This window comes from Brassica napus, chromosome A1, assembly GCF_020379485.1.
Source record: "Brassica napus cultivar Da-Ae chromosome A1, Da-Ae, whole genome shotgun sequence".
In the NCBI taxonomy this organism is placed as follows: Eukaryota; Viridiplantae; Streptophyta; class Magnoliopsida; order Brassicales; family Brassicaceae; genus Brassica; species Brassica napus.
In genome coordinates, this window is record NC_063434.1 from 23,666,854 (window position 1) to 23,682,939 (window position 16,086).

The 16,086-nt window shown below is 36.3% G+C and overlaps 2 protein-coding genes and 1 non-coding gene across 3 annotated transcripts; 1 reads left to right on the plus strand and 2 right to left on the minus strand.

The window, feature by feature from the left end:
• Positions 1 to 4,712: 4,712 nt before the first annotated feature.
• Positions 4,713 to 7,218, minus strand: LOC106379522 (probable serine/threonine-protein kinase PBL23). The gene is made up of 6 exons (XM_048737704.1): positions 6,587 to 7,218; positions 6,341 to 6,522; positions 6,077 to 6,266; positions 5,611 to 6,005; positions 5,181 to 5,530; positions 4,713 to 5,090 (listed from the first exon to the last, which is right to left on the minus strand). Exons 1-5 carry the CDS (start codon positions 6,720 to 6,722, stop codon positions 5,273 to 5,275), a joined length of 1,161 nt encoding a protein of 386 aa, XP_048593661.1. The 5' UTR covers positions 6,723 to 7,218; the 3' UTR covers positions 4,713 to 5,090; positions 5,181 to 5,272.
• Positions 7,219 to 10,875: 3,657 nt separating this feature from the next.
• Positions 10,876 to 12,324, plus strand: LOC125577648. The gene has a single exon (XM_048739190.1). The coding sequence runs from the start codon at positions 10,876 to 10,878 to the stop codon at positions 12,322 to 12,324; it is 1,449 nt and encodes a 482-aa protein (XP_048595147.1).
• Positions 11,479 to 11,585, minus strand: LOC125579314. The gene has a single exon (XR_007317300.1). It is a non-coding gene; the product is annotated as a small nucleolar RNA R71 (small nucleolar RNA).
• Positions 12,325 to 16,086: the final 3,762 nt, after the last annotated feature.

The window sequence follows — 16,086 nt, forward strand, 5'->3', positions numbered from 1 at the left end:
TTTTAAAGAAACTATATATATATAATTATATATTTACACTATATGCACAAAATAGTTCTATATAAGATATTTTTTCTATTTTTTCATTAATTGGAAAAATAAACAATAAACATAAATCTAGATATTTATATATATACAGTTAACAAGTGAAAACTATGTAAACTGAAACTGATAAAAAAAACAAATGATTAATTGTTCAAATTATCATATTTATTTATTCTTATAACTAAAATCCTAAATTTTATGAATATAACAAAAATGAAAATCTATACTATTATTTGCGAAGTAAATTTTTGGAATCGAGCTCTCACGTTAGAAGTTCAAGTGGTTAATATCATTTATACCCTTAATGAATAAAATATATAATTAAATTAAAAAATAAAAACGAAATTTTAATTGATTTGATTAGATATTGATTAATATTAATAATAGTAAGAATTATCCAAAATCTGAAAATATAATTTAAGAAAGTGATAATTTCTGTATATATTGTATTGTTATCTGAAAAAAGTCTTTTATTAAAACTTAAAAACATAAATTATATAACTAAATATTAATCAAATAAAATTCTTAATTATATAAAATAAAATATTAAATTATCCAAAATCTAAAATATAATTAAAAAATATAATTTCTATATATATATTGTATTGTTATCTGAAAAAAGTATTTTAGTAAAACGTTAAAAATATAAATTATATAATTAAATATTAATTAAATAAAGTAATTTTTGGAATCGAGCTCTCACGTTCAAAGTTAGAGTGGTTAATATTGTTTATACCCTCACTGAATAAAATGTATAAATAAATTAAAAAAAATAAAAAATTTTTTTTATTGATTTGATTCGATAATTGATTAATATTAATAATAGTAAGAATTATCCAAAATCTGAAAATATAATTTAAAAAGGAGATAATTTATGTATATATTGTATTCTTATCTGAAAAAGTTTTTTAGTAAAAAGTTAAAAACATAAATTATAAAACAAAATATTAATTAAATAAAATTCTTGATTATATAATTAAAATAGAATATTGAATTATCCGAAATCTAAAAATATAATTAAAAAAGAAGATAATTTCTATATATATACAGTATTGTTATCTGAAAAAGTATTTTAGTAAAACGTTAAAAGCATAAATTATATAACTAAATATTAATCAAATAAAAGTTTTTAATTATATAATAAAAATATAATATTGAGTTATTTTAAGATTTATTTTAGTAATGAATATAGTGTACAAAAAACTTTTCAAAAATTTATGAAAATGTTTAAGCCCGCATCGCACCTAGTAGTATATAAGAGACAAAGAGAGTTTTTACGTTATTCTTTTGAAAAGTAGAATTAACTAGAAACCAATTAAATAATGATAATTAAACATTGATTGTGAAGTACTAAAGTTTAATAATAACTGAAAATACATTAATTATGTGTTGATTATTTAGAACCAGATTTCCAAGCTGACATGGATCACCAATTTTACCGACTTTTAGCTGGTTTTATCATCTATCTTATTAAATAGTAGTTAAAAAAAATAGTACTGTTTGGAAACATGGATAGTAGTAAGTTAGAAAAAAATAATAATGGGCTTATGCTACTAAAAAAATTAAAAGTCCATTACATTATATTAAAAAGTAATGGGTCTATGTTACTTGATATATATATTCAAATCAAAATAATAATTTAAAATTGATTTATATCAAAAATTTATTCAAAAATATACATATATTCAAAATTTGATTTTTACTAACATATTTTCCAATAACTATTATAAAAATGTTTTCAATATATATAATAAAAATACAATACAAAGCCCAATTTCAAACACACACTTAAATTATGGTTTTTATATTTCACATTAAATTTTAAAATATAATATATGTGATTATTTATATTATTGTACTTATAAAATATTATTAATTATAAGAAAACTTATTTGATGGTACGTATAAAATACGATTAATTATATGATAACACAAATTTTGTAACCTATGATAACATATATATGGATATATATAATAGTGATTATGGGTAGGCGTTCGGGTTTGTTTTCGGGTCTTTTTGGGATTTCGTGTTCAGTTCAGATTTTTGAGGATTTGGTTCTGATTTGGAATAACCAATTTAAATAGGTTTGGTTTAAATATTTGGATACAGAATTAATAATTATTTAAGTATTTTTGAAGTTTTGAATATTTTTTAACTATTTAAGATATTTACGTTTAATTATTTGTATATATTTTCAAGCATTTATGCGAACTTAAATGTATTATATATATTAAATCTAAAAATAATTAATATATATAAGTATATAAATCTATTTTGGATACCCAAAATAATTCGGTTCGGATCGGATTAGGTTTCAATTCTTCAAATACCAAAATTTTGAATAATTCGGATATTTAATCAATTATGGTTCCGATTTAGTACTACTTATTCGGATTGAGATCGGTTCGATTCTTCGAATTCGAGTTTTTTGCCCAATCCTAAATAGTGACATAAAAAGCAAGTAGCATCATATTTTTGTAAAGAATACATCCGCACGGGCGTGCGTGTCAAAATCTAAGTCTTTCTTTAAATCTGAGTTTTAAATTAACCTAAACCTAACTTTTCCGATATGTCACTGTTTAACTAGTTCCACCGGCCAATTCGCTCTGGGTTTTTAAAATATTGGCTACTACACTAAAAAATCAGTATTTCACAGAAAAGTGTTGATTATTAATAAGTGACTTCAAAGTTTCTAAACATGTTGAAAGTTTCACAAATAAAAGTTTTTATTCTTTTTAACATTTTTTGATAATATCTTTTATTTTAATTTTTGTCTTTTTCTAATTTTTTTGTTTTTAAAATGAGTCTTAATTAAGATATTCACCGATAACAATATTCTAAAAACATAAATAAACTATAGTGTTTTTACTTGCTATGTCAGCAGCACATGAAATGTGTTAGAAAAACGAAGACCGCATGTAAATCTTAACTTCTCCGTTTAGTATTTTTTTTACAACGAACGAATATTCTATTAGAGGTGGTCTACGTAAACAGACCGGAATTTTCTCCGTTTAGGTACTTAAGTTGATACATTATCAACCAATTTTATTATTGAACCCTCATTCTCCTTTTATTTTATTTTTTGGTAAAATCATTCTTCTTTTATTCGCAGTAAGCACCCTATTATTTTTTCTTATTATTGTTTTTGGCTCTTTTATCTTTGATTATTATTATTCATTCACACTCTCCTTCCACGCTGCTCTCCGCCAGTGCAGGCCGACCAGGTTTTATTAAACGTCACCTTCTTTTTCCGAAGTGTTAGATTCTCCAAGCCCTAAATTACACTGGTGGTCGAATCCTGTAGCTTACGTTTCTAGAGAAGACGCTCACGGACAGGGAGAGAGACGATGAGAGACAAGCTAGAGGAAGACGTGAGAGGTCTACTTCACCGTTAGATAGGAGTCACAAGAGTAGGCCTTCACAAGACAGAGCTACTACTGCCTCAAGGAATGATGAGGTATCTGGTCTGTACTTTTGTCTGCTTGAAATGATTATGTGACTGAAAACTTTTTAGCTTTATTGTATGCTAGTAAAGGTTGTCCTTTGCTGCTGATGATGCTCTCATGTTTCACATAATATATAGTTTGGATCCTGTAATTTAGCCTTTCTATCGCCTTGGTCTGTAACTAGAACCTAAGTTTATCCATTTCTTGCTGAGTTTGCTGTTAAATGACTTGAGAATTGAGATAGTTTCTTTTATGCCCTTTTCAATTCCCATGGTTTCTCTTCTGTTAATGAAAGCTCATTATTTAGACTATGTTTGCTTTGAAGTTTTCATTATTTTCCTGTTATATTTTTAGTGCATAGTGATCTTATTTTCTTCCTATCATGCTATCCATAACCAAAAACCCTTCATAATTTTCTGTGAGCCATAAGTCACTTCTTCAGTCATTTTGATCTTTTTCTCTTTATCTTTTCAGGGATCTAATGCAAGAGGGAGCGGTGCGGAGCCGTGAGTTTTTTTCTTATTATTAGGTTAGCCTTTTACAATATTGCAGTATTTTGTTTAACCATGTTAGGGGTTTTCTTTAACAGCAATGATGAGGTAGGTTCAATTGCGAGAATAAGAGCAGCTGAAGAAGTTTTGGCAGCAAATAAAAAGCTATCCATTGATTTTAGATTTCCATTGTCGTTTTAGTCTCTTGGCTCATCCATGTCAGCTTCAGAGCTAACTTTGCTAAATTTTTCAGGAAGAACCATCTTTTGAGCTATCAGGGAAACTTGCGGAAGAAACCAACAGATACAGAGGTGATGTTTCAATCTTTGCATTTCAATTGCTAGCATCCCCTTGTCATGTTGAACTTTTGCTACAGTGATCTTCGTGTATGTGTGAAACATGTCCCTTTATTATTAAGGGTGCCCCTTTTCTTTAATTTCACATGCGTCCCTAATTTTGTTGAACCCTTTGCAGGTATCGCTTTTCCCTAATTTAATTTCTATTAATGTCACCTTGCAGGCCTTACATTATGGATCTTGGCAGCACCAACAAGACTTACATCAATGTTTCTGCTATTCCATAGCTACTGTGCTGGAGCAATCTCAACATTTTTATACTAACATGTAGAAAACACTTTCTTATTGATCGAATGTTTATAGAGATTTTAGTTTCTATTGTTGGATTTCTTAGGTGACCCTTTGCTAAGAGAAAGAGGTTGGCTTTTTGGTAATGAGATCAATCTTTATTTTAAAGCTGCAGCATCTTTAGACATTAGACCAAACTTAAAAGTAACACATAGAGACAGAACTGAGATTTATCAAGTAGGTACCAAAAACAGACATGACTTCTCTGTAAGAATAACCTATTGAAGATTTTGTCAAGCCTTTTGAGTGAGTCATCCAAGAATCATATCATGGATCTACTCGCTGCAGTTCTTCCATCAGCGTCTAGAACTGTGAAGTCAACGCCGCGCTCTAAGAAGCTCCTCGAGCTTAGGCTTGTCTTCTTACGCTACTAACTTCAAAAGTATATCTACAGGATGAATGTTTTGGTCTCCATCTTATCGTAGGTCCCCTCAACCGCAAGCATCCCCATGTAGTTGGAATACTGCAAAGTACCAAGTAGCAACAAAGTTATTTACTCTGTTTCGAAGTGTTAAGAAGCAGCAAACTCTTCAAGAAATGTCACAAGCCTAACATTTTGTGTATGATAATGCTTGTTGTAACTCTAAAACCTAACTCCATGATGATGAGTTACAGATTTGTGCAACGTATCAAGACAAAAAATGCTTAAAGGTTAGATCTTTCATCTTCTCCTCCTTCTTTGTTGTTGTTATCTGTTTCATTATTTTCTTCGACTTTGGTCACTCCTAAGTACTCAAGCGCGGTGACTACATCGCTCATCGTTGGTCTTGTTTCTGCTTCTTCTTGTAGACACATCGCTGCAACTGCAAGCGCTTGATACAATCCCTTTGTCGGATACTTCCCTTCAAGCAACGGATCCGCCATTAACGTGAACTTTCTCTTATCTTTAAACAATGGACTTGCCTGCGCATTTTAGCAAACCATATGAGAAAAACCAAACAAGAAATCTTAAAGCTGATGAACAACTTTGCATTACTTATTACCCAAGTCACTAGATTCTGTTCTTGAGTTGGTTTCTTGGTGTCGATGACTCTTCGCCCTGTGATCATCTCCAAGAACACGACTCCGAAGCTGTAAACATCGGATTTCACAGTGAGCTGTCCCGTGAGAGCATACTCAGGCGCACAGTAGCCGTACGTTCCCATCACTCTCGTCGACACATGAGTCTCTCCACCGGTCGGACCAACTTTAGCTAAGCCAAAATCCGAAAGTTTTGGGTTGAATTCTTCGTCAAGTAATATGTTTGAGGCCTTGAAGTCTCTGTAGATCACAGGAGGATCAGCCGTCTCGTGTAGATACTCGAGCCCTCTCGCTGCACCTGCTGCAACTTTCATCCTTGTGTCCCAATCCAACGGTTTCTTCTTGTTCCGCACCAATTCTGAAATAGTAAAGAGGTGATTTTCTTACAAAAACTATATAATCTATGATGTTTTGTAATGTTATGTATACCGAGAAGATGATCTTCTAATGAGCCATTTTGCATATATTCATAGACAAGAATCCGTTGATCACCGTCTGCGCAATATCCAACCAAATTGACAAGGTTTTGATGATGTAAGAGACTCAGCATCATGACTTCAACAAGGAACTCTCTGTTCCCTTGGTAGCCGTTCCTGTCTAGCTGCTTAACCGCAACAACCTAAATAATGCAAGAATCATAATCAAACCGCTTTAACAAGAATGTGAAGGAGATGTTGCAAAAGTTATATATACCTTTTCAGGGGTTTCTATGTGCCCTTTGTAAACCCTTCCGAAACCGCCTTCACCGAGCTGATTCTCAGGGTTAAAGTTCTTGGTGGCGACGCGGAGCTCTCTGAATGTAAAAATATGAGCACTGATGTTCCCTTTCCCAAGTTTTGCTATCTCTTCGGATATGTATCTTCGCCTACTGCTATCTACAAGTATATATGTCAGCTTCTTCTAGATAGAAAAGTTTAAAAAATATGTAACAAATGAGACCTGTTTTAAAAGAAATGTTGTCAAATCTAGAAAGATTGTTATTTGCATGAATGCAGTCTTTGATGCTTGGTATCGATGATGAACGTCTGGTAAATCGTCTCTCAGACATACAACAAAAAAAGCAATTCAGTTTCATTTTATAATGTATATGTTTTTTGTATCTTTCTGATTGTTACTACAAGAAGATTATTGGTTACTCCAGTTTCATGGATGATTTTTGAACTTGGAATCCAAGATGGCAAAAGGGTTTCCTGAAAAAAAAAAAAAGATCAAAATGCTTGGCCTTTGAAGAAACCAAAATTGAATCTGGTCTCTTTTGGCCCCAAAAGAAGAAGAAACAACAAAAATTAGAATTAATTTTTCCTACTAAGAACTTTTATATGTTGGATTGTTTATTTTATGTTTACTTGTTATTTTTATTGAGAAAGGCAAAATAAATTGATGGTGAAGAATCCATTGAAGATAATTAAGATCAAATAATCTAATTTTGATTATATATATATATGTTTATCCATTTCCTTTTTCCTATTAATACCCTTTCTTCTAAATTTGATATTTCAGATGTCTTGTAGGAATTTAAAAAAAAAAGAATTAATCTTCATGGATATAGTACCCGATTTAAAGTCAGTTACAAACATTTACACCAAAATGGGATATAAAGGTTCACAAAAACACCATGGTTCTAACCACTAAGGAAACATATATTGCTTTTGCCATCACCTTTTTTGGAATAGAGGCAGGAAGCTATCTGAGTCAAATTCATAACCACCATTGCCTAAATATTATCTCAGACTGGCTCAAGAAATTTTAGAGTAGCAAAGAGAGAAGAAAATCCTTTTTTACTACAACACAAAATACAAGTTTACTAAATTTGATTACTCCTAAGTTTAATCAAGATAGCTAATATCTAATGAAGTGTTTTATCATGTGGTTACTCCTGCTAAAGCTAGGTATATACCCTTTATGCATGTTTTAATGAGGTGATGAATATCATTTCCCAGAGCTTTAAAGCTCCCATAATCCAGAGTTTATGTTGTATTTGTGAAAATCATTGCGAAATAAACACTTGATATATGATTATTTTGTAAAATTTACCATATAAACTTTAAATATATTATAAGTATTATTGTATTAAATGTAATATTTAAAGTGAAAGTATGAACATGGTATAAAATTATCAAGAATTTTTTTTATCTATTTTAGGTTAACTTTCATAAGATGATATTGAAAAATCTAATAGTTAATAATGATAAATACTCATATTAAAGATGCTACTTGATTAACATAGGAATGTTAATTGTATATCAGAAACATTTCATTATAATATTGTGTGTACTAGTGTGTTCTTCAAACTGATCTGAGTTTTAAAACTTCTTTATCAGAAACAAAAATAATTAATTAAAGAGAGAGTGTTTTGTATAGAGGATTGCAATAGACATTACAAAAAGGTAAAATAGATAACTATGATACAAGTTGCTCTAGCTAATTCAATAATATTTCAAATTACATATGATATCTTCTATTTTGGCAATCAAAACCTCAATAATTTTATACTATATTGGATATTCTAGGAAGATATGAAAATTTCTTGTTAAGAAATTAATTTTAATAAACCTTTAGTTATGTTTGCTAAAAAGATATCTAAATCAACATAGAAAGTACACTTAAGAAATACAAGAGCCATAAGTTAAGTTTGGAAGGGATAAATAGGTTAAGTTTGGCAAGGATATAGTTATGTTATGTGGTGTACAATGATTGTGCAATTGAGAATGAAACATGTGCTGTATTTTTATTAGCTATTGTGATTCTTGATATTTTCATCCCAAAACAAACACATATATGCATATTTTGTTAAATTTCTCATATGAACTTCACATAAATCTCTTATAAGTTTTATTGTATTAAATGTAATAATTAAATGGAACATATTACAATGATCTAATTATTAAGAACCTAGGAACATCATATGTTCTGCATTAACAGTTAAGAAAAGTATGGATGAGTAACAACTAATCATGGTCAATAATAAGTACACAGCAAATAGTTCAGCTTACCAAGAAAATGGGCTAGCCCCTGTGCTTCCGGAGGATCAAGGAAGTTGCGAGCCCTTACGGCCGTAGATACAACTGCTGGCGAACCATTTCATTCTAAGTCTGGATCAGAGACGAGCAGAGCACAAAGTCTGTTCTTTAATTCTATCGATCTGAACAGTTTTTTACTGTTGGGAAGAGGAATTACGTCCTGAACATTCATGTTTGAGTTATGTCTCCTAACAGGGAGAAGAAAATAGAGGTAACAAAAACAAATCAGAAATAATAAAAATAATTAATTATTTTCCTTATTAAAAAAAAAGATGATAGGGAACAGAGAAGACAAGTGGAGCAAATTTCGCAATTTTGTTTGTTCGTTACTTTGATGGTCCACAGAGTTAAAAGTAGACGAATAGAATATACTAAACGTGATTTTTCTTCGTCAATAGCTTCGACATCTTTGATAATTACCGAAACCCCCAAAACCCTAGTCAATCTATCGAACAAAGGAAATCAAAATCCATCACGCAAATGCTAGAAACCAACGCATTTAACCCTACTTAATTACAGCTCTCTCTATAAAACAAATGTTAGGTTAGGATATAGAAATATAACCTCAAAAATCGTAAGAGATAGTCCGATCGTAGTCGTCACTTCTCGACAGAGACGCCCTGAAGAGAAGAAACCCCTTACCCTCAGTTCTTTTTTTGGTCCGACGCGTTTCTTTTTTTATGAGATCAGCTTGTTTCTAATTTAATTTAGCTTTAGAAATACTTTAAATATAATTAGAAATATCTACAGTCTTACAATTTTTCTTTTTAGTTATAAATGGAAACTTAATACTAGGGATGGTCATAAGTATTTGCTAGACGCTACATACCTACTACTTACAATTATTTGGTTTGATCAAATCAAATATAAAATATTATTTTTAAATTACTAAAACGCTACTAATGGAATGGCTTCCACCTTCTTTGGGTCGGTACTAGGGGTGGGACGGTGATATATGGTGTTTTTCACATCATTGTATAGGTGTTTTTGTATTGATTCGAGTCCTTAATCCGAGTCAGTCTAGTCCTTTTTGATCTTTTACAGGTCTGGAGTTGGTAGAAGAATGAAGAGAGCGTGCTTGAAGAGAAGCTGTCCTTTTGGAGCATTTTGCGGAGAACACTCAAGACGAACAGTCCCGAGACTGTTCTCAAGCAGAACAAGCAGACGGAGTGATCCCGAGGTTGTTCCCGACAAATAAGGAAGCTTCTATTTTTGGGAATTAAGGCCTTGTTGCCCTAATTTCTTTTCTACCTATTGGCGCCTCCATATAAAGACGCCACCTATCCTATTTTATTTCTTACGCTAGTTTTTACAAGAGAACTATTAGCTTTTGCGATCTGCAACTTGTAAGGGAGAAGAATCAATTCTCTCATAGAGAAGACCTTCTGAACCCTTGTTTACTACTCTTATTATTATGCAATTTCATTCAGTATCTATGTGTTTGATTGATTACATCATGATTGAGTAGTGATCTAGCTCGCCTAGGGTTTTTAGGGTGTTGAAATATGAGCTAAACATAGATAAGCTATTCTTGATTATTCTTCATCCATACTATTCTTAAGGCTTCCATTAATCTGATCACTTGATGTTAGATCCTAAGTTTATCGCCTAGCTAACCGCTTAGGAGATAGCTTGACATGTATTGAATGAGCTTAGTATCCCTAATCAGCGAAAGTAGATATTAGGGTAGTAAGTGAACTGATCGGACCTGACCTCTAAGGCTTGCAGTCGTTTCTCATCTCAACGACAGTTAGATGATGGGATCGACCAGCAAAGAGATCACCACCACGACAGTGGGGTGTTCCAGCTGAGTGATCCGAGTTCTAGAAAAGCACTGCACCGCGCTTGAATAATTGTTTGGCTCTCGCTCAACACCCAATGAAATACCCTAGGCTAGCCGCTTGTTAAATTGAATCAATCTCTAGTTTACTTGTTTTCCGCGTCACCAATTGAATTAAAAACCATTTTCTTCTTAGCTTGATATTGAAATTTATAAGAGTAAAGTGTAGACTGGTCCTCTGGATTGAATCTTAAGTACTATAATCACAACTGTTAACTTGGCAGTAGCAAGGATTCATATTTAGTGTATCAAGTTTTGGCGCCGTTGCGAGGGGACCAGATTTTTTTTACCTCTACTTTTCGGTTTCATTTTAAGTCTAAGATATCTAACTCGCCTCTGTTTCTTGTTACAGCTAATGATCCAGGTGCATGACCAGTAGACATACTCGGAGCAACGCACAAGGACCATTGCATCAGCTCACCAACGAAGAACTAGCGAGATTAGAACGTCAGAACCGTCAACTGCCTAGACCTACAAGCACCAACATGGGTGATCATCAGGATGATCTTACTGCTGCATTTGCACTCATGCAACAACAGATGCAGCAGATGCAGAAAACTATCCAAGCGAACGCTGCAAACCAACGGAATGCACCGGAGGAAGTTGATCAGATTGGCCAAAGGAATCTATTGCGTAATCTACCTGCTACACGATCCGCCATCAACCCTCCACCTTGCACTAGACAAGACTTTGAGATCAAGCCCGCCTTGATAGGTCTGGTGCAGAGGAAGATCTTCAACGGACTTCCTGCAGAAATACCGATGGACCACATTGAAAACTTTGAGAAGATGTGTGGGTTCACTAAGGCGAATGGAGTACCACCAGATTACATCAAGTGTACCTTGTTCCCTTTTTCTCTCGATGGGAAGGCTGCTCGCTGGCTAGATTCCCTACCAACTGGATCGCTCACCACATGGGAACAAGTCAGATCCGCTTTCTTGAGCCACTTCTACACGAAATCAAAGACGGCAGCTCTGAGACAGAAGATCGCCACCTTTAAACAGCTGGTAGATGAGCCGTTCTGCGACGCATGGGAGCGATTCAACGTCTACCGCAGAGAGTGCCCACATCACGGTTTTGAAGAAGATTATCTACTCGGAGTTTTCTACGATGGAGTAGGTTGGGAATACAGGAATGCTTTAAACTCAGCCAGTAATGGAGATTTCATGACCCAATCCACTCAAGGCGCTTTCGCGCTGATTGAGAACATGGCCTCAAGCTCAGCTGACAGCAACCGAGAGACAGACCGTACCCAAAAGGTGAACAGCATCGACAATAGCAAAATATATGAGCTCTCTGCCAAGGTCGATCAGCTGATTAAGAGTAATCAGAACCATGTCTTCATCATGGAAGAGTCTCCTCAGGATAAAGGAACCACGGATACTACATCAGAAGCGGACCAGGCGACTGAGGACCACCATGAGGTTAGCTATGTGAATGGGCAAGGATGGCAGTTTAAGAACTATCACCCGAACCCTAACGTGAGGAACAACCCCCACCTGTTCAACAACCCTAAACCCGATGGTAACACAGAAAATGCTCAAGGCAACCAGGTTCAGAACAGTGGCTACCAACGGGGGTATGGAAATCAAGGAAGAACCTTTGTCCTCAGCCCAGCTCAGAATACTCAGTTCCACAACCAGAAACAACCGACTAACCAGCAGCCTGCACAGCCTGCTCAAACTGCTCCACAGGACGAGATGAAAAGTCTCGCCAATATGATGAGCCAGCTGCTCCAAGGACAGCAGATTCAGGGAAAAAGCACTGAATCAGGTCACAAACGACATCAATACTCGAATGAATCACATGTTCAATGACCTGAGTGCCAAATATGATAATGTCTTGAGCCATATGAGGCAGATGGATATTCAGATTGCTCAGACTGCTGAGAGTGTGAAGAGACAGCAAGGCACTCTTCCTGGAAAAACAGATAAAAATCCCAAGGAGTGTAATGCAGTCACGCTTAGGAGTGGGAAGCAGTTAACTGATCTGGCACCCAAGAGATTCACAACAGCTGAAAAGGGGAAGCAGAAAGAATCAGAACAGCCACCTGTAACCGCACCAGCAGACGAGGAAGAAGCAGAGCTTCCTGCTAAACATACTCCGACCACTACAGAGCAGCCTACTGTGGTTGTTCGCCCAGCGGCATAACCTGTTCCCACCCGTGACTATGTGCCTAAGGTTCCGTACCCTGTTCCTGCTAAGGCCACACGCAAGGACAAGGAGGAGATGAAATGTAGGAAGATGCTGGAGGACTTAACAGTCAGACTACCTCTCATGAGTGCAATCCAGATGATGCCATCCATGAGTAGCTTTGTGAAAAGACTGATTTCTGGAAAGATAACCGATGACAGTGAGTTCATGGTGGTCTCTAAAGAGTGCAGCGCTGTTCTCCAGAACAAAAGGATCAAGAAGCTAGGTGATCCTGGAAAATTTGTCCTATCCATCCAAATAGGGAGAACAGTCTTCTCGTGTTCGCTAGTCGATCTGGGATCAAGCATCAACCTCATGCCATACTCTGTGGCTAAGCGCCTAGGATTCACGGATTTCAAACCTACCAGGATGTCCCTAGTGTTTGCTGATCGATCAGTGAAATCTCCAGTCGGAATTATCGAGGATATCCAAGTTCTGGTTGGGAACACCCTTGTCCCTGCCGATTTCGTTGTTCTGGAACTCGAGGAAGAATCAAAGGATCCTCTGATCCTAGGCAGACCATTCCTATGCACTGTCGGAGCTATCATAGATGTGCGACAAGGAAAAATCGATCTCCACCTAGGAGACATTGTGATGAGGTTCGAGATGAATCAGATGCTCAAGAAACCTATGCTGGATGGACAAACCTTCACTGTCCAAGAGGAGGGTGATCCGCTGGAACCGAATGACCAGATTATTGAAGAGATCCTTACTGATGATCCACTGGAACTAGCCTTGACTAGAGCTGAAGCAGAACAGAATGTCCAGAACATCGACGCTGATGGGTACGCTAAGATGTTGGACTCCGCCAGAACCATGGAAAGATTAGTGGCATATCTCAGTCTGGGGGAGAACAATGCTCCAGACTCATCGAGCTCGCCTGTTCCACCAAGTAGGAACAATGACCCGTGGAGTGAATCCAAAGCTCCAAAAGTCGAGCTCAAAACACTCCCTAAGGGGCTCAGGTACGCATTTCTTGGACCAAATTCTACATACCCAGTAATCGTAAATGCTGATCTGAACAATGCTGAAACTGCTCTTCTCTTATGCGAACTTAGGAAATATCGAAAGGCATTAGGATATTCTCTAGCTGATATACCTGGCATTTCACCTGATCTGTGCATGCATAGAATACACCTAGAAGATGAATCAATGACTTCTGTAGAACATCAGAGGAGGTTAAACCCAAATCTGAAAGATGTTGTAAAGAAGGAGATAATGAAACTTCTAGAAGCTGGTGTAATTTATGCGATCTCTGATAGTAAGTGGGTTAGCCCTGTTCATGTAGTACCTAAGAAAGGAGGGATCACTGTTATAACAAATGAAAAGAATGAATTAATCCCTACTAGAACAGTAACTGGTCATCGCATGTGCATTGATTTCCGTAAATTGAATGCTGCGACTCGCAAGGATCACTTTCCACTACCCTTCATTGATCAAATGCTTGAAAGATTGGCTAACCACCCTTACTATTGCTTTTTAGATGGTTATTCAGGTTTCTTTCAGATTCCCATCCACCCAGACGATCAAGAAAAGACGACGTTCACATGTCCTTACGGAACATACGCCTACAGGAGAATGCCTTTCGGGCTGTGCAATGCTCCAGCGACCTTTCAACGCTGCATGATGTCAATTTTCACTGATCTAATTGAAGACATAATGGAAGTTTTCATGGACGATTTCAGCGTCTATGGGAGCTCCTTTAGTGTCTGTTTGTCAAACTTGTGCAGGGTTCTGAAGCGATGCGAGGAGAAGCATCTCGTGCTAATTGGGAAAAATGCCATTTCATGGTCAGAGATGGGATTGTTCTAGGACATAAGATTTCAGAAAAAGGCATCGAAGTGGACAAGGCAAAGATCGATATCATGATGAGTCTGCAACCCCCAACTTCAGTGAGGGGAATAAAAAGCTTTTTGGGACATGCTGGTTTTTACAGAAGATTCATCCAGGACTTCTCGAGAATCGCAAGACCACTCACTAGACTGCTCTGCAAGGAAACAAAGTTCGATTTCGACAACGAGTGCTTAGCTTCATTTCACACGATCAAGGGAGCTCTTGTCAGTGCACCGGTTGTCCAACCCCCAGACTGGGACCTCCCTTTCGAGATCATGACGGACGCGAGTGACTTTGCAGTGGGAGCAGTGCTTGGACAGCGGAAGGATAAGAAGCTCCATGTGATCTACTACGCGAGCAAGACACTGGATGAAGCTCAATGTAGGTATGCCACCACAGAGAAGGAGCTCCTGGCCATCGTCTATGCTTTTGAAAAGTTCCGATCATATCTAGTTGGGTCTAAGGTAATAGTCCACACAGATCATGCAGCTCTCAAGTACCTGCTCACGAAAAAAGATGCCAAACCGCGACTCCTGAGATGGATTCTCCTCCTTCAGGAATTTGACCTGGAAATAAGAGACAAGAAGGGGGTAGAAAATGGAGTAGCGGACCACCTTTCCAGAATGAAAATAAACGATGACACAGTAATTGACGAAGAACAACCAGTGGAACACGTCAATGCGATTGGTCTTTGCTACGCGGAACAACCAATGCGCATAGAAACAGCTTGTTCTTCGCAACTAGAGCAGTTTGTGGCAGCAATCCAGAAGCAATATCCTGATCTACCGTGGTTTGCTGAGATTGCAAATTTCTTAGCTGCTGAAAAGGAGCCTCAGAAGTTCACGGGGAACGAGAAGAGGAAATTCTTAAGAGAGGCAAGGCACTACTTCTGGGATGAGCCTTATCTATACCGACAATGCAAGGATGGGATATTCAGACGATGTGTTTCGGAAGCTGAAATTCCAGGGATCCTACACCACTGCCACGGATCTTCCTACGCTGGACACTTCGCCACATTCAAAACAGTCTCCAAAATTCTCCAAGCGGGATTCTGGTGGCCAACAATGTTCAGAGATGCTCACGCTTTCATATCCAAATGCAATGCATGCCAGCGAATGGGCAGTATCAGCAAAAGGAATGAGATGCCTCAGAACTACATATTGGAAGTTGAGGTGTTCGACTGCTGGGGGATAGACTTTATGGGACCTTTCCCACCTTCTCACAAGAACGAGTACATCCTGGTTGCAGTCGACTATGTCTCCAAGTGGGTAGAAGCAATTGCTAGTCCGACCAACGACGCACGAGTTGTAACCAAGATGTTCACCTCCATCATCTTTCGAAGATTTGGAGTACCTAGAGTGGTTATCAGCGATGGTGGAACTCACTTCATCAACAGAGTGTTCCAAGGATTACTGAGCAAGAACGGCGTGAAACACAAGGTTGCAACCGCCTATCATCCCCAAACGAGTGGCCAAGTGGAAATTTCCAACAGAGAGATCAAGAACATTCTGCAGAAAACAGTCAATACCACGCGTAAGGATTGGTCCATCAAG